The sequence below is a fragment of the Podarcis melisellensis genome, assembly GCF_964234715.1.
Source record: "Podarcis melisellensis genome assembly, chromosome: Z".
Taxonomy (NCBI): Eukaryota; Metazoa; Chordata; class Lepidosauria; order Squamata; family Lacertidae; genus Podarcis; species Podarcis melisellensis.
The window spans coordinates 34,574,938-34,598,022 of record NC_138547.1 but is presented as its reverse complement, the minus strand read 5'-3'; the positions used below and the strand labels follow the sequence as shown (position 1 = coordinate 34,598,022).

At 39.2% G+C, this 23,085-nt stretch overlaps 1 protein-coding gene across 1 annotated transcript in view; it reads left to right on the top strand.

The window, feature by feature from the left end:
- Positions 1–23,085, top strand: part of DIAPH2 (diaphanous related formin 2) — a 346,935-nt gene that overhangs the window by 196,647 nt on the left and 127,203 nt on the right. The window contains exon 25 of the mRNA XM_081897572.1: positions 16,757–16,920. Coding sequence (XP_081753698.1) covers positions 16,757–16,920 — 164 coding nt within the window. The remainder of the gene's footprint in view (positions 1–16,756; positions 16,921–23,085) is intronic.

Below are 23,085 nucleotides of genomic sequence, written 5' to 3'. Positions count from 1 at the left end.
TCCAGTGAGCAACCTGGCTCTTTGAATTCTGCATCAGCTGAAGTTTCCATATCATCTTCAGAAGCAACTCAAAATATAATGTGTTTCTGTAATCTAACATAGAGGTTATCAGTGCGTAGACCTGAGCATAGGATGAGTAGAGAAATGTTAAAATTAAGAATTTGGCTATAACCTAGTGACACTCAGTCACTGTTGGGATAGAGGGCTGATAGGGATTTGATGTTTCAGATAATTTTTCCACTTGTCAAATTGTGGGCCCGAAGTGGTGACTGTCAAAACTATTGACTCAGAACCTATTTCTTTTAAAGCATGGTTGCATTTTTTCTTGATTTTATTGTTTTATCTTTCTGTAAACCACATTGAGACTTTTTACAATCAAGCAATGTATAAATTTTATGAAGCAAATATAATAAATAATATTTTTTTTTAAAAAAAAAAGAATTAAAAAACTTGAAAAGAGAGAACCAAGTCTATCAGGATGAGAAAATTGCTCTTGGGTTTAGAGTTTGATTGACAAGGGCACTGGTTGAAAAAGCCATTGGGTCCTGTTCCCAGATTGCTTGGCATTTGTGCCAGATTCTCATCATTTTTAGTAAGCAATTTGTGACATGTTTTTTAGTGTTATCCAAATAGTCATGTTTAATTAATGTGAAAGCAGAACACAATATTAAGTTGCATGCTGTATCATAAATAAGCATTTTATTTATTTGTTCTACCCATATTTTACTGATGAGGTTTTCTCTATTTATTGTGGCAGATTTTTTTTACTAATCAACTGTCCAGGGAAAGTACACCAGAGTTCCATTGTTCTTACCATATTTTGTGTTTGATAAATTCTTTGCTGCCATATATTTGCAGGTTGTTTTCTAATTAATTCATAAACAGAAATTACAGTTATTTGTGGCCACCACGAAAAGTAACTGAAATTTAAATCTTATGGGCTGCCTAAACACTTTAATGAATCTAAATCTTTGTATTTTAACCGGTATTGTTTAATTCATTTGAATTATATGCACAATTATATTTTTCCTTAATAAAGAAAATAAATAGTAACATGAGCATGTTAGAAATAAAAGTCCACCATTGCAAGGGATCAGACTAGATGACTCTAGGGTCGCTTCGAACTCTACAATTCTGTGTTTCTCCTAAATATTATAAAATATAGAACCAACATTTTAGGATGCCAACAGGACTGGTCTTTTTATAAGGGGCGCCACATATATTTGCTTCTCTTTTTTTGTGAAAGATGTAAGCATGGAGAAAAATGTTGGTAGAATGCTGCTTTCAGTATCAGAGATAATATGTGTATGAATACTAGTTGCTAGAAATCATACAAGTGGAGAATGCTGTTGCCCTTGGGTCCAGTGTGCAGGATTCCCATAGGTATATTGTAGGCCACTATGAAAACATGGTGCTGAACTAGATGGCCCTCTGACCTGATCCAGCAAGGTTATTCTTAACTTGTTTAATTTTGGTTTATATAAATGCAAACTTTGATCTATCTATCTCTTATTTTGAACACACATGAATGCTCTTAGGAAGTAGAGTCATAGCAAACTTACTTACACAAAGACAGACCAGTAGTCATGGTTTTCTTATTTGAAATGTTTCTATCTCACCCAAATTTTGTCAATGACTCAATGCAGCCATCTTGGCAATATTAATAGAGAAGAGCTTTCCATTAAATAGAAATTGTGTGGGTTCATAAATGCAAACCATGAGCACTGCCTGTTAGTCATAGCCTTTACTTGAGTCTATTGTAGAGGATAAAGAAGGCAAAGATGTATATATTCAGAAGAAGAAAAAATAGAATGTTTCCCACAATCTGCAGTATTGGAAATATATATATTTTCCAATGTAGATATGTTTTATACAAGGTTCTTTTGAAAATCTTTGAAGGAAGAATCAAACAAAATGTTTCTTTGCCAAAATAGGGCCAAAGTATTTATAAGCATGAACTCTGCAAATCACAAGTGCTTAAATTGTAGTGTATTTTTTATTTCTTTGAATGATGGTGAATTACCATATTATACTTTCCAGAGATGAAAAATTATTTCTAAAAGAAACAAAACCCACGTTTTCATATCCAGTCTTTATTCTTTCATATCTTGGTACCAAAAGGTCACCAGGCTCTTAAATTAGAGTGTTTCATACAGTTCTTACTTTTTAACTTCAAATATTGGAGATGTAATTCATTGTTTAACTGTACGTGTTTAAACTCTTCTGACTTCTTTTTCAATCTTGCTCCCTGTTATAGGTGGGTGGCATTAAATATGCATAATTTGTCCATCTTGTAATATTCAAAATCTTGTTCAACCTTATATGAAAAAAGGGAAATAGAACATGGATAACTGACAGATTTCACAGATTTCTTCCAGACACCATGGTATCTTTTATTACCCCTTTTTCTGCCTTACACAGAAATCTGCTTCTGCATGGCTCTAAGATAAAAATGTTTATCCAACTTGGAAAAATCTTTTTTACATTGCAGAAATAATGGGCTGAATACAAAAATGCTAGGCTGATTATCATGAAGTTGCGAGGACACTGAAAATAAGCGTGTGTTTGGATAATTTCCGAGGGGGAGCACTGTTCTCCATATAATATAAATTATATAATAATATACCATATTTTTTATCTGTAAGATGCGCCCATGTAAGATGCGCCCATGTATACTTTTGCTGCAACAACCAATCACCAGTCCACCCTCAGCACTATCTGTGTATAAGACACCCCCTAATTTTTGACATTATTTTTTAGGGAAAAAACCTAGTCTTATACATGGAAAAATACGGTATATAGTAAAACAACTTTAGTCCGAAAGGAAAAGAAACCCACTGGGAAGTAATAGTGTGAGCATTCTGTGACGTAGCTACTTATAATGCATTTTTGCTAGAGTATGTCAGCGGATATATTGGAGTTTTATAATGTCAGAATTTGCTTTCAACCCACCACTTATCTGACAATCTACATGCAGTCTACATTATGTACCAAATGTCTGTAACACTGCACTTCAGCCATCACATTGATCCTTCTTAGCTTGTGATTCTTCTTTAGAGATTAAGCTGCAAAAAGAGTCCCAACCATGATTGGGATGACAGCTGAAAGTAGATCCCACCATCAAATTCCTCTGGGGTTTACCCAAGCTCTTTGAAATATTTAAAGGAACTATCTGAATCGTGGATGGAGTACATCTTTGTACTCCTAACTAAATTATACATTTTGATGAGGTAGTGGACATCAACTGTTTTAAATATTTTCTTTTATGTTTTCAGTAATTATTTAGATGTATATCAGGAACAGCGGGTGGCGCTGTGGGTTAAACCACAGAGCCTAGGACTTGCTGATTAGAAGGTCGGCGGTTCGAATCCCCGCGACGGGGTGAGCTCTCATTGCTCGGTCCCTGCTTCTGCCAACCTAGCAGTTCGAAAGCACATCAAAGTGCAAGTAGATAAATAGGTACTGCTCCGGCGGGAAGGTAAATGGCGTTTCCGTGTACTGCTCTGGTTCGGCAGAAGCGGCTTAGTCATTCTGGCCACATGACCCGGAAGCTGTACGCCGGCTCCCTCAACCAGTAAAGCAAGATGAGCGCCACAACTCCAGAGTTGGCCACGACTAGACCTAATGGTCAGGGGTCCCTTTACCTTTACCTTTATACCAGGAGCAAGGAACCTGTGATGTTGTGTCAGATGTTGTTGGACTTCAACTTCCAGCATTCCTGCAGTCCTGGCTATTGGTCACACTGGCTGGTGCTGCTGCCTGTTGACTGTTAAAGTCTAACAACATGTAGAGGCTCCCCATTTCGGATGTACAGTCTGATTTGTGTTAAGCTGTCTTACTTAACAAGGAGAGATTCTAGACTTCTTTCTCAAACATAAAAGGTACGGCACAGAAGCCTGAACTGTTTCTATGCTTTTGGATACATGAATACAATTGTAAACACCTTCAGTCCTTTATACTTGAAGAAGCATCTCCACCCCGAGCATTTAACCCAGACACTGAGGTCCAGCTCCAAGGGCCTTCTGGTGGTTCCCTCATTGTAAGGTGTGAAGTTACAGGGAACCAGGCAGAGGGCCTTATTGGTAGTGGCGCCTGCCCTGTGGAACACCCTCCCATCAGATGTCAAAGGAATAAATAATTATGCAACCTTCCATAGGCATCTGAAGGCAGCCCTGTATTGAGAAACTTTTAATGTGCAATGTTCTGTTGTGCTTTTGTATATTGGAAGCCACCCAGAGTGGCTTGGGCAACCTAGTCAGATGGGTGGGGTATTATTATTATTATTATTATTATATCAGAGATTTTTGGATTTGACAGTAATTGATCAGAAAAGTCCTATAATAAAGATGGTGGTGCACATTCCTGGCAGAAATAAAAGAGGGCCTGTTGTCATGATTCAACTGGCATGATGCCTTCTCCTCACCTGTGAAAGATCTGACAGCCCATATCTTTTCTTTCTTGATCAGCCCATATTTTTTCTTTCTGTTGTTTTCCTCCTCCTTTTTCCTTCAAAGGAAAAAGTGGTTTTTTTGTATGGGAGGACTTCCTCTCTTTTTTTGCAAGGGCTGTCACCCTTTTTGTGTTCAATATTTTAGAATTGTGTGCGTGTGTTTCAGCATGTTCATTCATTTCTCCCCCTCCTTCTCCCCATTTCTCTATGCTGGCAGTTTTTTTGTGTGGTTTCATCTCCCAAATTGTTGCAGTTTTTCAATCGTTTGAGCTGCTATGGATCTCTAGGAGTAATAGCAGTGGTAATCCAGACCGCCATACTACACAAGTAGAGCTAAACAGAATTGTAACTAAACTAAACAGGTGCTTAGCATAAGCAAAGATGTGCTAGAATACATGATATTTAACATACCACTCTGTTACTCTCTATGTTCATCTTCCCATGGAGTGGAGAGAAGGGCAGGAGGGGAGAGGAAACCAGGGTGTGATTATATTGGTGTGACTGAGTTGCTGAACTCATTCCAAACAAACTTCATGTTTATTGTAAGATGAATAAACTCTTGATTATGCCCTCTTAGAGAAAAATTGAAACACGTTCTACCTTCATGACTGATTTACACCATTGCAATGCGATCATTAAATGAATGCCAATTTTTCTTTCACCAAGCTTAGTTTACTGGTCTTGTAGAATCTTCATGATAATGTGTAAAGAATTATTTGATTTCAGAAAAACACTTTCTGACAGAAAAAAGTGGTATAATTGGTGTCTTCCACTGCAGTCAGTTTTCTTAATTAAGTATTTGCTAGAGCCAATTTCAACATGCATAACAGTATTGTAACAAATCATGTGAAGTGTACACTCATAGATCTCATTCACAGTGAAATCAGGAACCAATGGCTATCACTGCAGGTGAAGTTTTGTGAATCACTTTTTAGATGCTACATTAGGAGTAACCCAGATGTCCAAGTTGCTTTGTTTCTTAGTTGAAATCCATTGATCTTTCTTAGTTATTGACTCTTCCTGCACAAACCAGGGTTCACAAATACCGTATATTTTACCTTTGCACATTAAGGTTTAAAATGGGTAAACAAAGTAAATGTGTTATTTACTAATTGTGTAAACCAGGCTTTACAGCAAGGCCAGAAAAGGTTAGATATTTATGAAGTGAGAGACGCACAAACTTTCAGTGTGCCTTCATTAAACACAGTGTGTTAACCTTTTTTGGGTGTCAAACACTGAATTACTATTTCTCAGCCTTTTGGCTAAGACCAAATGCAGTTCCAATATCATAGTGTTTCCCATGAGCTTACTAGCTAATTCATTTGTTATTTCCTTTTTTGGCATGGTCTTATGTGCTACAGCTTAGTGAGCCATATATGATGAAAGTTGCTTCCAAAGTTAGTGGCAGTTGCTTTGAAAGTAATTTCTAATGAAATCTGGTTAGGTTCAAAGTCTAACTTTAGGTAAAAAATTATGCTTGCTTTATTAGCACTGGGGCAAAGTCAGTCCTTCCATTCTTTGTATGAGGTAGCATTCTCAAATGGATATTGGTGCATATTTGCTTATTTGTGCATGACAGGTAGAAAATTTGAGGTGAGCATATAGAAATATCTCTGTTCTAGTATGGTTTCATATATTCCGTTGAATGGTGTACATAATGGTATAAAGAAGTAGTAGATTTTAAGCCAATGAAGGGAAACTTGCCAGATGAGGAAGAAATTATTTAATTTTTAAAAAGATATATTCCACTCTTCTGTTTTGTCAGGATTCAACCTCAATCTGTTAGCCGCCATCCATCCTCCAACTGCCTCCAGACACTCACTCCAGAGACTCGCACAGTACCTTCACCGCCTTCACTGGTTCTGATTTAAAAGGTAGAGTTGGGTATCATCTGCATACTGATGGACACCAAGCCCAAACCCCCTGATGATCTCTCCCAGCGGATGCATGTAGATGTTGAAAGACAAGAATCTGTTGGAGGCAAGTTGCATTTCCTTTCAAAGAGAGCTACAAAGTCTAGTCGTGGTGAGCAAAAAGGTGCCTTCCCTGGTCCCAACCAAGTGTATTTCCAGGATTTGGGGGCACACAAGCGGGCGCCTGAAGATGATCTCAGTAGGCAGGTGTACTTGCATGGCTGAAGGTTGTCTTTCTGATATTGCTGTCAACCATAGATAATTTATATCTGGATCTTGAGGCTGTCTGCTGCTTTGGTCGTAAATTCAGGCATTTAGATACAGTTTTCTGTGTATCAGTGGGACTTATAAGTAACTGAACAGAATCTAGGTGTAAGAAATATAACATTCGTAATGTGTTTGGTTTTGTTCTGCTCTATGAGTTGCTTCCTTTGTGAAAGCCCCGGTCTCCGTTTTAGCAACTTTTCATTCCTTATACTGCTGCAGAAGAGTGAACGAAGAAACAAATAGTATGAACATGAAGCAATTTGTCACACTGTACAAATGACCTTTCCTTTGGGACGCTTGAAAAATATGAATATGGGCTCTGTTCAACTGCTGTCAGATCTTGCAAGATAGTTGGGGGGGGGGAGTTCTGGAGGTGGTCCCTTATGGCCTTTCTCTTTGTCCAGAAATCTCCTTCACGCAATTTAGGATGTTGATGACACACACAATTTAGGATGTTGATGTGCCACACACAGTAGGAAATAATGTATGGTGTTGACCTGGCGATTCCCCATTGTGTCTTGCAACATGTTTTGAAAGTGTACTTTGGTGTGTTTTTCTTCAGAATCTTTGCTTTTGTCTATCACAAAAACTTATTTAAAAAAAAAGGTGTTGCAGTTTCTAAGAAAGCTATTGCATCATGTTGAAATGGAGGAAACTGCTGCAGCTAGCTGATTGTTGGCATCAGTAACTAGCTTGTAGGGTCTCAGGATTTCCCAACCCTACCTAGAAATTCTAGGGATTGAATATGGAACCTTCTGTGTTCAAAACATCTGCTTTATCAGTAAGCCTTGATATGGTAAATCTGGTGGAGGATCTTGTGAGGACTATGGTGCTGGTGCTGGGATGCTAGAAATGCAGGGCTCTGGGAGTAAAGGTAGAGCACAATGGAACAAGAGCCTAAGGGAAAATATTGACCCTCCTCCTAGTGATGCAGCAGTAAAACTACTAGCACATGCGAAAAGCTTAGCAGGGTCTGGTACGGTATCAGTGTTGATGAGGTCCGTGTGTTGAGATTCCTGCATTGCAGAGGGTTGGACTGTATAACTCTCAGTCCCTTCCAACTATACAGTTCTATATTTCTATGATGCTACTAGATCTAGAAAGAGCTTTAGGCAGCTTTGGGGAAGCAGGCAAATTGAGGGAATAGGCAGGGAAAGTAAAGAACTTGGGAATTTGGAGAATCTGGCATTGCTCAAGGAAATTTAACTGGAAAACCATTTTGGCTAGGCCAGGGGAGGCCTAAGGGCTGGCTGGGAACTACAGTAGAACCTCTACTTAGGACTGCCTTTACTTGGGCCTGATCCAAGTCGCAACTGTGGCAAACCCAGAAGTAAATATTGGTTTTGCTGCAATTTGCGCACCCGCAGAAGCAGCTTCTGCCATTTGCACACGCACAGAAGTGGCGGCCACTGCCTGCACATACGCAGAAGTGGCTGCCGCCACCTGCACATGCACACAGTGGCGCTTCTACCACCAACGCGTTTCACCTAAAGGATGGGCCACCGGAACGGATTATGTTGGTAAGTACAGGTTCCACTGTATATTTGAACTTTGAGGGAATAGTATACAGTCGTACCTTGGATCCCAAACACCCTGCAAGTCAAACATTTTGGCTCCTGAATGCCGCAAACCTGGAAGTGAGTGTTCCGGTTTGTGAACATTCTTTGGAACCCGAATATCCGATGCAGCTTCCGGTTGGCTGCAGGAGCTTCCAAATATTTTGGAAGTCGAAGGGACTTCCAGAATGCATTCCATTCAACTTCCAAGGTACCACTGTAATTGTTTCAGACATCTTTTCAAAGCCTTCAGTAGCTTGCTTATGACACAAGATTTTGCGGCCCTGAACTCTTAAACATCTTGTAATTTCTCTTCGTGGTCCTGGTCCCTATTTTTGTCCATGTCTGCCAGACTTTTTCATTGGGAAATCGCATTACTCAGAAATAATATATTGCTAAACTTGAGCAAATTGCAAGTTTTGACGTGATTATTTCTTACATAGTTTGGGCTGGTTTTCCATTTATTTGGGAAGGGTCTATATAATAAACTTGTCAAAAGTCAACAATAATGCTATTTCCCCTCCCTATTGCAGCCACTCCTAAACTTCCCAACAGTAGTGTTTTTCTTCAGTCACTTTCATTTGGATGAATTAGCAGGGAGGAATCTGTATATAATTGTCTGGTCATTAGTATACTTCCTTCACTATTAACCTGAATCCATTTTGTGGAGGTTCCTGTGTATTAATTCAGGAGCTATCAGATGCTCTTTGAGTAGGCATACATTTTAGCTGCTCCAAGTATATTTTGGATTAATTCCAAATATTAGTTTCAGTATGGATGGTCTCACAATAAATTTGGGGCGTAAGCAGAAGCTGAAAATTAAAAGTTTCCGTGAGGAATATTAAAGTATTGTTTAGCTCAAAGCAGTTGAGGAAGATTATATTATGAAAGAATGCCCCTCCTTTTTTTGTTCTTTTAATGTTTCAACAGTTAATTTGGGGTTTTAGCACACAATCAACAGATAATTCATTTCATCCTCACCTGGAGCACCAAAGACTCAACTATATGTTACAATGGAGATGCGTGAATGCATCTCCATGCATTTATTTTACCATTAGCAGAGAGGCACAAACTTGTTCAGCACTGTAGGAGAGGTGAAGGGATTTAATGCCCCTCCCACATTTTCCCAATGAAAATCCTCTCTAAGCAGCTATTTGTCCCAGTAGCAAAAGTGTGTTTAGAGGAGGGGCTTTTCGGTAGGAAAGCAATGCAAGATAAGTTGCAATGTTCTGGGAAAGGGATGTCAAAAGTGGAGACAGCTTCATGAATAGTATTTTTAACATACTGCTAGGTCCTGATAAGTAGAGAATAAAAATGTCTTAAATATAAATTGAAATGAAACAAATTGCCTTCAAATTTCTGATTAAAATTTGTTCATTTCTACGTAGGCATAGGAAAATCCCAAAGCAAGTTATGGGCAATCAAATGCGCTATACATTCATATAAGGATATCACAAGTTAACCTAAATAAAATGTACACAAATCCAAACAAAATTGTATATTTTCATTTATTTACTTTATTTATTTATAAAAAATATATACACTGCTTAATTGTAAAAATAAAACCCCCCTCGAAGTGCTGTACAAAAGACAAAGCAGTAAAACCAAGGGAAAATTACAACCCTATTTTAAAACATAAAAAAGTTAAAATACCAAAACAGATTAAAATTACCTATACTTTCTCAGCATCTGGGTAGGCTTGTCTAAACAGGAATGTTTTTAGCAGGCGCTGAAAAACAGACATTGAAGGCACTTGATTTCATTAGGCAGGGAGTTCCAAAGTGTATGTGCTGCCACACTAAATGATTACGTTCTTACAAATGCGGAGCGCGTATTATGTGACATTAGTAATGCCAATTCCATCGATCAAAGTGGTCAAGAGAGCATGTGTAGGGTAAGGTGATCTTGAAGGTAAACTGTTCCCAGGTTGTTGAGGGCTTTATATGCTAATAATGACACCTTGAACTTATAGCAAATCTGCAACCACAGCAGATCTCTGAGGTGTTATATGCTGACAAGGCCTCACTCCTGTCAGCAGTCATGCTGAAGCTTTATGTACTTGCTGCAGCTTCTGGATCAAGCGTGAGGGAAGCCTCACATAGAGCTCATTGCAGTAACCAACACATAAGCTACTCTGGCAAGGCTTTTCCAGCCCAGGAATGGCTGTAGCTGTCAAACCAGTTGCAGTTGGTAGAAGGCACTTTTAGTCATAAAGGCTACCTGAGCCTCCAGTGACAGAGCTGGAGCCAGAAGCACCCCCAAACTGTGAGCTTGTTCCTTCAGGAGGAGTTACCCAGGGCAGGCAAAAAGAACAAGCTGATATAAAATTCTGACTCTCTATGATGATGGAGTATAGTATTCTCTTTTTTAAAAAAACAAAAACAAACCTTGACATCAATTGTTGTAACTAGAAAAAGTGCAGTTTTTGCATATCTTTCATAGGTATGTCATATTGATTATTCTCTTGGATATACTTCTTCAGATATCTCCTTAAGAACTGACCAGAAAATTGTTCCTTCAGTATATTATTGAAAGAAGAATTTGTAATAATAGGTGCAAAATCTTCAATATTAATTAAACCAAAAGGACATGGGTTATAGTCTATTCATGTGTCTTCATTATAAAATGGTAATAGGTATCAGGTTTAAGTAAGCTTCAATAAATGTCATGCTGAGTTTCTGCAGTAATGTATGAAAAGAGGAATGTAAAGGAAACTCTTACTCAATAGTGCCATTTTTTAAAATAAAAAACTTAAATTGTTGTTCTAGCTATCTGAAGGTATTCCTGCCCCCAAAGTCTTTTAGTAAGCTCTGTCCCAAAGTTCAACAGCAAGTCGTGGCCAATGGATGTGGCTAAAACTCTGGGAAAGGGCCTTCTCAGTGGTAGCCCCCATGTTTGTGAAATTTCCTATGGCACAACAAAACACCCCTTTAGCATAGACCTTCAAACATATGCCTTGAAGACTCCATTGTTCCAGTCTGCCTTTCCTTTACAATTTTTTGTACCACTGATACCTGAAAACTTGGTGCTTCAGTTTGATTCAGTATTCTTAAGTTCTTTATCGTGCAACTTTTTTCTGTTGGATTTCCTTTAGTTATATGCTACATTTAGATAGCTATATCTTCACATCATTCGATAATGGAACTTGCTCCCACAGGAGGCAATGATGGTCATATACTTGGAAAGCTTCTGAAAACAAGTTGCTAGAAATCAAAGGAGAGACACTGCTTTTATGCTCAAGTCCTGCTTGCTGGTTTCCCACAGGCCTCTGGTTGGCCACTGTGAGAACAGAACACTGGGCTAGATGGACCTGATCCAGCAGGCTCTTCTTATCTTGTTACATATTTACACTAATTTTGTCACTAAAGATGAGAAAAAGTCCCTCCCAGGGTGATAAAAGGGCATCAAAGCTCACTAATGATAATTTCTGTCCAAGGTTTATTTTATTTGCCTCTGTTTATATTACTGCTGTGGTCAGTTCAGTTCTAAATATCAGTGTATCAACATGTCCTGTTTAACATGGTTTAGGCTAGGCTCCTGTTCATACTTAATTTGGAGAAAGTCACTTCAAATTCGGTGGTGCTTTCTTCCAAGTTAACATTCACAAATGATTCGACTGTTAGGGTCAAGATTTGACAAGGCTTGCCAATTTGTTTTAAAATTATATTCTGGCATTCAAGACAATAATTTGTGCTTGCTGCAAACACCTCAAATGACAACTGCATCAAGCTAGGGGCCAATTAGATTGCACAGTTGTATGAATTAACAATCTGTTGAGAGGAATTATTGGTAAGAATTGCTGGTGATTACTAAGCTTCACAATCTGGAATTAATGGATAACATCATTGAAAAAGGATTGAGGTAAACTGTGTGAAGCACATAAAACATTTATACATGTCATATATGTGCTACATCAGCCTTGTGATTTCTGCAAGGAACAGGACCTATGAAAACTGAATTGTTTTGTTCCCACTCTTCTTACTGAATATTCATGTATTTTTGTTAATGAAAGAACTAGATAGCCGAGGTCACTTCATTTCTTCACAATGCTATGCATGTCAATGAGCAATCTTTTGTTTGTGTTGCTTTTGTTGTTGTTACTATAGCAAACCTTGGTTTTTAAAGAGAAACATTTACTTGTGCTGTTATTTTGCTCTGCTACTGCAGTGTATTTTATATTTATAAATAGCAAGTTGTTCTTTGTTCCCTATGATTGCTTGGGGTTCTTTCATTGGGAAGCAGCTCTGCATGAGTTGCAAACCTCTTCCAACCCCTTTCTTTCTTTTCCCTCCACTGGCAGCACACAGTGATTAATAACATCCAGTTGTATAGTGGTGTTTACTGTCAAATATGTAGTGAAAATGAAGGAAATTAACAAAGCACAGGTGTTAGCTGAAACATAAAATGTTTCAAATTACAGCTCCAGCAGAATTATGTCCTTATTTGTTGCCTTCTCCCAGCAAAAGAAAGGTGGTTGTCCAACTGCCCTTTTCATTGAGTTTTCTCTTTCCCTTTCTGTTCCACTGAGCTACAAAAACGAAATGGTAGAAGTCTGCAGAGCTTTCATGGATTTGTAAGTGGTGGTTTATCCAGAGTCAATAACAATATTTGGATATGCATATTAGAAAATGACACTTCCCTTCTTTAATAATAGTATCATGTAGTCTTACTGCTGTTCTGTAAGTCTGTTTAATTCATATTGGGACCAGTGTGAACTATTAAAAATCTTCAGAAAACAGCAGCTTCCATATAGTATTATACTTCAAAATTCTTTCACATGTTCCCTTTAAATTAGTTATGTCAGCTGTTCTCTGGAAGCTGTTCATTTGTCACTTCCCTCTTTACTTCAGTGTCAGTGTCAATTTATTCCATCAGGTTAGTCCCCAGTCCTTTATACTCTATGCTGACAATGGTATGCTGTCTGCTGTGAAAGATATCCCTCCCCCGCCACGTCATTCCATTCATATCTTCATTGTTTGCAGGCTTTGTAAAGCATTTCTCTCTTTTCTACACGTACTTAATTTAGTAACTGGAATAACTTCCACCAGCTTGCTAACTTTTAAAATATTTATTAAAAGTCTCCAAAAGTATGAATTTGGGTAAAGTAGCTCAATGTTGTGACAGAGAGGAAACAATGAGAGCAGAATCACATTTTTGTTTTTAATGGGTACACATCTATATAATGTAAAAACCCATGCTCTGCAAGATTTTGCAGCCCAAAAGCCTTCTAAAAAGAGAAGAATTTACTTCTTAGCAGAAGGCTATTGAGGTAGGGAGCAAAACCTGGACACCTAGGTGCAGTCACAGATCAGACAGACTTTTGTCAAACAAACTTTGTTGGCAACAAATTATCTTCATAATGTAATATGACTGGCTGATATTTAGCACAAATCCATATGCAACAGCCAACTTATATCATCATCATAATCAGATTCAGGTAGGTAGCCATGTTGGTCTGAAATATATATAAAAAATAAAAATATTGTCCAGTAGCACCTTAGAGACCAACTAAGTTTGTTCTTAGCATGCACATGAAAGCTCATACCAAGAACAAACTTAGTTGGTCTCTAAGCTGCTACTGGATGATGATGATGATGATGATGATGATGATGATGATATTTAATTTCCTTCTCTCAGTTCCTTTACACATCTTCCTCTTGACTCACATTTTGCTTGCTTCCCTGCCTGTTGGCTTTTACTTTCTGCTAATAAGAGGAGAAGACAGCCACTTTAAGATGGAAGTAGGTCTGATAAAAGTGAGCAAGTGAAATCCCCTCATACAGTTCCTCCACAGGGAAAAGACAAATGCAGTAGGCACTCGACATTTCGAAATGGGAGTTCCTTGACAGCTGAATAATGGAAACCTCACTTGCCTGCATCTTAGCAGTCAAGAGAGACAACATTATTATATAGTTTAGATGCATTTCTGTATCTTGCATTAAAGGTTGTTTGTTTTCTAAATCTTGTGTTGTGTTATAGGTTTTATGGATTTTTTTTGACACTTTTAGCCACCGAGAAAATTATTTTTCCTATCCAGTGCAGAGCAGTGTACATGGTTTTTACCATCATTCCCAAACTTCTTCAACATATCAACCATCCTATGCATCAGGTTAAGTTAAGGTAAAAAGCACTGCACCGAGGTAGCTTAGTAAGTTTTGTGGCTGAGCAGATTTTTGAATCAAGATCTCTCTGGTCTACGTCCATCAACCTTACATGACTGATTTTGAAGCTCTCCTGGGTTTCAAAATAAGTTAACCTGTGGTATGATGGGGGTGTGGTGCAGAACTGCTCTTTGAAGGAAATAGAAGTCCATAGCCCACTTAGACTCTTGGAGCTGTGTTCATAGTTCTTTGGATCTCAGAGATATATATATAATTTGCTCTTTATTTTGTCTCAACCCCCTTTTATGTCTGAAACCTTATTGTAGTTTCAACTTTAAAAAGTGTTTTTTACCATTTCTCTCTGCAATGGTTTGTCTATAATTCTTTACGTTAAAAGAACTATGATCCATTGCCCCACCATCCCAAACACGATTTTAAGAGGTGCTTCATTTTTTATTAGAAATCTGTTACCAAAAACAATAAGTAGAATATATCCCTGGAAGACTCTACAGTTTATCACTCTATTCACAGCACATCAAGATTACATTCTTTAAAAGGTTTAAAACAGAAGCCAAAACTTTGACAGGTCGAGTCTAAAATATGAGGTAGCAAAACTCCAGTGCATCCCCTTTCTCTGTGCTTTGTATTTGGATGTCTCTATGTTGTGTACATCTAAACAGCAGCTTTATAGACAGAAAGATACATAAATTGGCCTGACTTTTAAAGATTTGGTGTGCTCACTAGAAGAACATTGGCAGAAATACGGAAAATGCAGTACTGGTGTGCAGCAAACACTTAATTTATTTAAATTATTCATTGTTCACACAATCCCAGAGTGAGATGCAGCATTAAATTACAATAAAGGAACATTTCATTTAAATACAGCTTAAGTAAAAACAACAATATACTTAGACACAACTATGTTAACCAGGTAAGAAACACCCTTTAGTCAAATGCTTGAGTCAGCAGCCCTGTTGTTTCCTGCTGCTGAAACTCAGTCAATGTTGGTGCAACTCACACCTGATAAGGAAAAGCTTTCCAAAGTCAGTTGCCACTTGCAAATACCAGCTTGTTCAAGGCTAAAGCCACCACTATAACACAACCATTCAGCCTGCCGCTGGTTAAAATGAAAAGCTACATTTTCAACAACTTTTTTTAAAAAAATAATTAAATGAAACATTTATTTAATTTGAAACAGAAGAATGGGAGCAATATGCCTTAATTATTCTCTTAATAGAATGTTAACCTTTATTTGCCTTCACGTTGTTCTAAAAGTCTAACTTCTGTGTGAGATTGCTTCCTTCCGCTTTAGGTAACAATTATGCAATTTGTAACTGCAATTGTTGTGAAGGTTAAGTAGATCTCAGGTTGATTTCCAGTCCTCTTCAGTTGCTAATAAAAAGCTGCAGTGTGCTTACTATAACAGAATAGTGGCACTTGGAACAATGCAAACCATTCCTTGTTTAATTTTACTTCACTGCATGGGAAGGCACACTAATATTCAGCCAACAGCACTGAAAAATATCCTGTGTTTAAATAAATATTTGTATTGCTAACACCCCCACTTCTAAAATATTGTAAGCTACTTATTCTGCTGGGAGGATTAAGTATACATTTAATTGCTCTACCACAATTTTTAGGGTTCCCTACTTGTGTTTGAAATAGTCCCCAGATAGTCAAAGCTGCAGTGTTGTAGGATTAGAGGCAATTAAGTCCATATTTCTTATTTATGTGCTATTTGTATCTGACCATTTTGATGGTTAAAAAAATGCTTTCCTGTAACCATATTCTGGTGGTTTCCCTGCACCTGACTTCAAAGTGTGAATACCGGTAGATAAATGTAATATAGGAACCATCTAAACCAATGATGGTCATCTGCCTTTTTATTCCAGATGTATTGAGCTTTAATGTCTTGTGATAGCTAAGAAAAATGCCAAAAAGAAGACGACAGTAGATACTGTATATTACTATGTGGAAGATTTTTATTTTTTTGCATAGTAATCAGATAATCTTTTACATTGTTTTTTGACCATGGTTTATGTGTTGTTTTCTTGTTGTGTTATAAGTAAAACCACTTTAAAATAAATAAATCACAATAAACTGGTTAGACTTGCTGCTGATCTCATGGGGAAATGTGTTTCTATAAGTGATGTTATTTCCTTATTCTTCACAGGTTCAGTGTTCACACTTTGGTCAAGACCAGACTCAAGGAGCACAACCTGCATACCTTGCCATACAATCAGCAGTTCTATAGAAAGTAAAGTTATGTTGGGCACATGTGAAAAAACAATAGCCTGGTGGATTTTTTGTGCTTAAAGCATATTAGAATGTGTGAAGCATGGTTTCTATATAAAGTCATCAATTAACAAATTCAGTCATTAGGAGGAATGCATTTAAGTGATAAAGCAGTCTTATTTTAAAGTGTTTTGCTACTGATTTTATTTGAACTTCCTTAACTTTAAGTGTACAGCTTTGCGAAGAGTGCTAGAGAGCAGTACGAGAAGTTATCTAACATGCACAACAATATGACCAAGTTATACGACAATTTGGGGGACTACTTCTGTTTCGATCCCAAAACTGTTAGTGTTGAGGAATTCTTTGGAGATATAAGTGCATTCCGGACACTGTTCTTGGTGAGTATCCCCTTCTCCCTTACGTTTTTAAATAAATTTATTTATTTCTACACTTAACTGCATTTCTTTCTTAGTTTGTTCTTTTATATTATATATGGTTTCTAGCACATGCTGTTAATGAAGACAGATAATTAAGATGGATTTAACGTTGCCAAGTATAAAACTAGTTCAGATTATTAACTAATATTCTAATTTAACAGCTGGAATTTTTGTTATTTTTTTTCCATGTACAGTGATTTGTTTTCATAAAGTTTATAAGGTACCATATCTCCTATCTAGGGGGTATTCTTTAACTGTTTAAAAAACTATGGTATTTAAAATTTTAGATGCCTCTGATAGGATGACAGTAATAAACAACTAGCTGCTTCTTAGCACGGCCTAATAATGTTCTGTATACTTAATATGCACTTAAGCCCCATTGATTTAAGTAGAGCTTAAGAGAAACATGGAACTCTCTGCCCTATCAGGAACTGTGTGTAAGCCTCATATCACACACTAGTCTCTTTATGATGCAAGAACTGCTGAATTGGATTCAAAGAGCTGCTTGCAGAAATGAAAACTTTCCCGCTTCTGTGGTGGGGGTCAATTGATTTCTGTTCATTTGTTCATCCAGCTGTAGTTCTCGATTCAGAGGAAAAGTATAAAAATACCTTTAGAGATTCATAATTTGGAAAATATATATCAAAAAACAATTTTGCAAATAAATGCTAAAATGTTACAGAATAGATTTAGGAACAAAAATATGTAAAAGTGGCAGGCTGGAAATAGTCTGATCCCCAACTTCAGGTGTAGCATTTTGAGGAGGGGTGTTGTCAGGTATTGTGATGGAAAGGAAGAGGCAATAAAGCACTTTCCATAAGTTGAAATCTGCTTGTAGGTCTTAAAATGCAATCTGCTGTATGGAGTTTTTTCCTAGATTTTGAATACCAGTACATTTTTCAAGTGGATCATGGTTTGTTTGTTTGTTTTTCATAGCTGTCTCATACATGTGTATAGAATTATCTGTGAGACAGAAATTTCCCACCAACCATTTCTCACTTTCACTCATCTTAGATTGGGCTCTTGCTTATGTTTTGCCCAGTGGCTGCCTGTGGGTTGTTGTAATTAAGTGCATCATAAGGGGTGGATGAAAAAAACATGGCCCAGAATATGATGCTTGCCTTCAGGGAGTATTCAAATTGCCTAGAATTATCAATACTGCTCAGCCATTTGCTGAGCATGTTGATCCATATTGCCAGCAGCAAGCCTTAATCTGTTATGTAACTAAAGTGGTACCTCGGTTAAGAACTTAATTCGTTCTGGAGGTCTGTTCTTAACCTGAAACTGTTCTTAATCTGAGGTACCATTTTAGCTAATGGGGTCTCCCGCTGCTGCCACGCCACCGTGCAATTTCTGTTCTCATCCTGAAGCAAAGTTCTTAACCCGAGGTACTATTTCTGGGTTAGCGGAGTCTGTAACCTGAAGCGTCTGTAATGTAAATGGTTCTCAGAGTATAATTTCACTACATGCAATTTTATTTTATTGTAAGTTCTTAACCATAGGATTTTAAGAAAACAGAACACATTTTTATTGTATTTTTACAAATCTGTTGTAACTGGAAATCACCACCAACACATTCATGACAAAGAAGTATCATCCATGAAAAAAGTATGTTTGTTTTCTGTGCTTTAATTTTGGTAGATGAATATAAAAATAATTTGAAATCAAGTAATTGGAGGTACTCAAAGATACTTGACACTTTTATAAAAACGAGGCATGGTTTGTTGGTTAGGAGGTAGTACACATCTGTAGTCCGAGGTTAACTACTATTAACTGCTGTGCTGCAGCGTATTTATGATTGGTTTGTCCATTGTGTTACCACATTAGAACACTCTCTGGGACAAATCAGTTGACGAAAGGAACAGGAATTCTTTTCCTTCACGTTTGCAAGCCATGGTTGTAACTTCTTTGTTCTTCCACTCATGGGGGTGTCTTGAGCACACCCAGTCAAGGAAGACAAACAGCCGACTGTTAATTCTTTATTGACAAAAGCACACACTTACAGCACCAGATACACATGGACACATACTTCTAGCATCTCCATAGATGGTATTAACTTTTCCAGGCTTGTGCCCAGTGGAGCACTTGAAGCTGCACCGAGCTTATATTCCTTTGTCTGATGGAGTGTGCTCAAGCAACTGAAGATTCTTTTTCTGCATGGAAATTGTCACTGTGCTTCCCTCTTCAAGCCTCTCCTAGTTCTAGGAGACAGGGGATTGCAGGGATTTGACCAGCCTGCCACTCACCCAAACAGCCTCTTCCTCCACTTCCAACACGACCTGTGCCCCCACCTCCATATCTGACTGCTTTGACCCTTTCTATTCCTCCTACCCTGCCTCCTGCCTTATGGGTGACACCAAACCCCAAAAATTGCTAGGCCCCTCTCCTGGGTCAGCCTCTCCCCTCCCTTCCCTGCCACCATCACACACTCACCAGATTGCTGCTGGTCCCTGGCATAGGGGCTAGATTGCATTGATAGCTTTAAGTGAGTAAGGGGAAAGGAATATATAGTCCCCCTTTCCAACTACTGTATTTTTCGCACCATAGGGCGCACCGGACCATAGGGCGCACCCAGTTTTTTTAGGGGGAAATAAAGGGGAAAAATTATTTTCCCCCCCCCAGGCGCGGGGCTGGGGCGGGGGAAGCTCAAGCTTCCCCCGACCCCAGCCCCCAAACAGGCAGCTCTCTGCAAGCCGTGGGAGCACTCCTGCTGCTTGTGGAGAGGTCCACGAAGCCTGGACGCGCTGAGCTCAGCGCGCACAGGCTTCGGCATGCGGGCAAGTCTCCGCAAGCAGCAGGAGCGCTCCCGCTGCTTGCGGAGAGGTCCGCGAAGCCTGGGCGCGCTGAGCTCAGTGCGCGCAGGCTTCCGCATGCTGGCAGCTCTCCGCAAGCAGCGGGAGCGCTCCCGCTCCTTGCGGAGAGGTCCACGAAGCCTGGGTGTGCTGAGCTCAGCGTGCCCAGGCTTCGGCATGCTGGCAACTCTCCGCAAGCAGCTGCTTGCGGAAAGTTGCCTGCATGCTGAAGCCTCCGCACGCTGAGCTCAGCGCGCGCAGGCTTCGCGGAACTCTGGCAAGTCTCCGCAAGCAGCGGGAGCGCTCCTGCTCCTTGCGGAGAGGTCCGCGAAGCCTGGGCGCGCTGAGCTCAGCGTGCGCAGGCTTCAGCATGCAGGCAACTCTCCGCAAGCAGCGGGAGCCCAGCGCTGGGCTCCCGCTGCTTGCGGAGAGGTGTGCGAAGCCTGGAGAGCGTGAGGGGTCGGTGCGCACCGACCCCTCTCACTCTCCAGGCTTCAGCGAAAGCCTGCATTCACACCATAGGACGCACACACATTTCCCCTTCATTTTTGGAGGGGGAAAAGTGCGTCCTATGGTGTGAAAAATACGGTATATATGCAGTTTAGTGTCAAAACTGGTTACAGTGATGTCCTTAGTTTATCATCTCCTAATGATGAACTGTTGAGTGATCAATATCAAGAACCAGAGCAGGTTTGAAAAGCTTTGCTGCAACTTCATAGAGCATCTTGCTTTCATGCAAGATGTAACCCTGGATGCCACACACTTTACTGCCCACTCAATGGCTGATGATGTTGTTACATGTCATATCCTCTGGCTTTGCCATTGGAATGCAGATAATACATCCAGAATAAACTTATTTATAGCTTTGTATTTGGGAACTAACCTGTTTGGAGACAAGGCCTTCAAGATCTTGGTAGGCCCCGGGAGAAGCACAAATCTATTCTAACTACTGTCACTCAGATCAGAAGCCCTATCTTCTCTTTACTCAATATCACACATATCACAACCTTTTCCATGGAGACACCCCTTTGGTAGGGCCCATGATGCTTGCCCATTCCACCCATCCTTGAACAGACAGCCATTCCAATGACATCTGTAGTCAGCTTCTGGGGGGAAACCTGGCCAGTCTTCCTCAGCCGCAAAGGGTGCCGGTGAACGCTTTTCATCATGCTTCGAATCACACTTTCAGTTTGGAAGTACTACGGATTTCTTTAAAAAAAAATTGAAAAGAGCCACATGGCTGTGCGTATGTATCTATACCTGAGGGCCATTTTCGACACTTTGGCAACACATTGAAATGTTTAAATATTTCTTTGATTGTCCTTGAATCTCTCCAGCATACTTGCCATTCTCTCTTGACACATCCTTTGAAAACCACTGGTCTGTTGGTACAAGTGAACACTTTTCATCATGCTTCAAACTATATTTGAATCTCTTTCAGCCCTGAGGGACCACAGGTTTCTAAAAAACAACAACACACACATGGAAAAGAACCACCTGATTATGAGGCAGCATATATACCTGAGTGCCATTCTGGACACATTGCATTCATTTTTCTTTTTCTCCAGAACAGATTGTGGCCATTTGGGAAATGGCTCGTTCACTGTTGCAAAAGCCTTCTGTAGATGTCACACTTCTGGTGAGAGCCCAGAGTCTCTTTGTATTAACCACCCAGATTGTACCTTGGGCTTATCACCACACTTTTAAGCTTCAGTAGTTCCTAGTGCTGTTCCAGTCACACATTTCCAATACCTGGTACAAGCTCCTTTGACCATTCCACAAATATTTTTGTTGGTTGACGTGTCTCCAGAATCTCCACAAGGGTGTCTGTGCCAAGATCCAGGAACAATCCTGCTGGAGAGCTCCCCTGCTAGGGAAAGTTTACCCACAGTTTATGGACTCTGATGGAATCTGCCCACAGCATTAATTGGCTTGAGTTGTGGGCAGTGTGCCTTGCCCTTCTCTACTTCCATCAGAGCTCATTCACACTGATAGCTCTACAGTGAAATCTTCCATCTTCAGGCAGAATCCTACCTTCTTTTCAGCTGGGTCAAGCATAATCTGTTCAATCCAAGTGGAACATTGAGCAGAGATATGGATGTCCTGAAGTGGTTGCTACTATTACAACGTCACATCGGCCATCTACAAACAGGATTTATGAAAGCTTGTAGTCCATATTTCCCCACTGTGTCCTTCTCAAAGTTTCTTCACCATAACATCTCAGCAAGTGAGGATAGGAAGTAGCTGCATACTCTTCAACTCTGAACATCCCTTGCCTTTGATGCCAGGTGGCAGTACTGACCCATGTGATTGTCTGACATCCATCAAAACCTTCTTTCAGATGATATGTATGGTCTGAGTTCTGTAAGTGACACACACCATGCACAAAATAGAAAACAAGATTGCAATGCTACAAAGATGACTGATGTTGATATTTGCAAGCTTCTTCTACTACTAGGATTAACATTGTGCTGGCTGGTTTTTGGAAGCAGCTTCAATGCTCAGCCTTGGCAGTTAATGTATGGTCTACATCAGCTCAGGATAGCTTTGCAATCTCTTGGCCCAACTAGAAACCCCAAATTGCTTTACCCTAAGTCTGGTGTATTGCCTGGTCTCTTCATGTTACACACAAACACAGTCTTATTCACTTAAAATAGACTGTTTTCATTATATAAGAATGAAATCAATATGTTCAGTGTTTATTACATTAAATGAAATAAACTTCCAAGGCTGGTGAAAAGTTGCCTAAATAGATTGAATAACCTTCAAAGGAAATTTCAAGGAAACTTACCATCCCTACCCCAATAGACAAATAATAAAATGTAACGAAATACAGTGGTACCTTGATTTATGAACTTAATCTGTTCCAGAAGTCCATCCTTCCGGTTTTGCGGAGTTCATAAACCAAATTGTTCGTAAACAGGACTGTTCATAAACCGAGGTACCACTGTACTTGTTTCACATGTTCTGGGTTTTTAAAAGTCATTGTGATGTATGAAAGATTTTGTAAGGGGGGCAGACAATCAATGTTAGAAGAAGAAACTAACTTCTTTTATTCTGATCAAAGCATTATCAGTGACTTGAAAACAAGAAAAATCCCTTTGGGTCCTGCAGTTCCTCTTCATATATGATTTTCCAACAAAATGTTCCCTATAAATAAGTTATTATTGCATTATCAGTAAGCATCAAGAAGAAAGCAAGTTATAAAGAAGGCTGTGTGGATAGTATAGGCTCTGACCTTTCTCAGTTGCTTTGTGAGCTTCTGCAGGTATTGATTATCATCAAAATTGTTTCCTTCCTTCAGGACAGAGAGACTTGGTATTCTGAAAAAGGG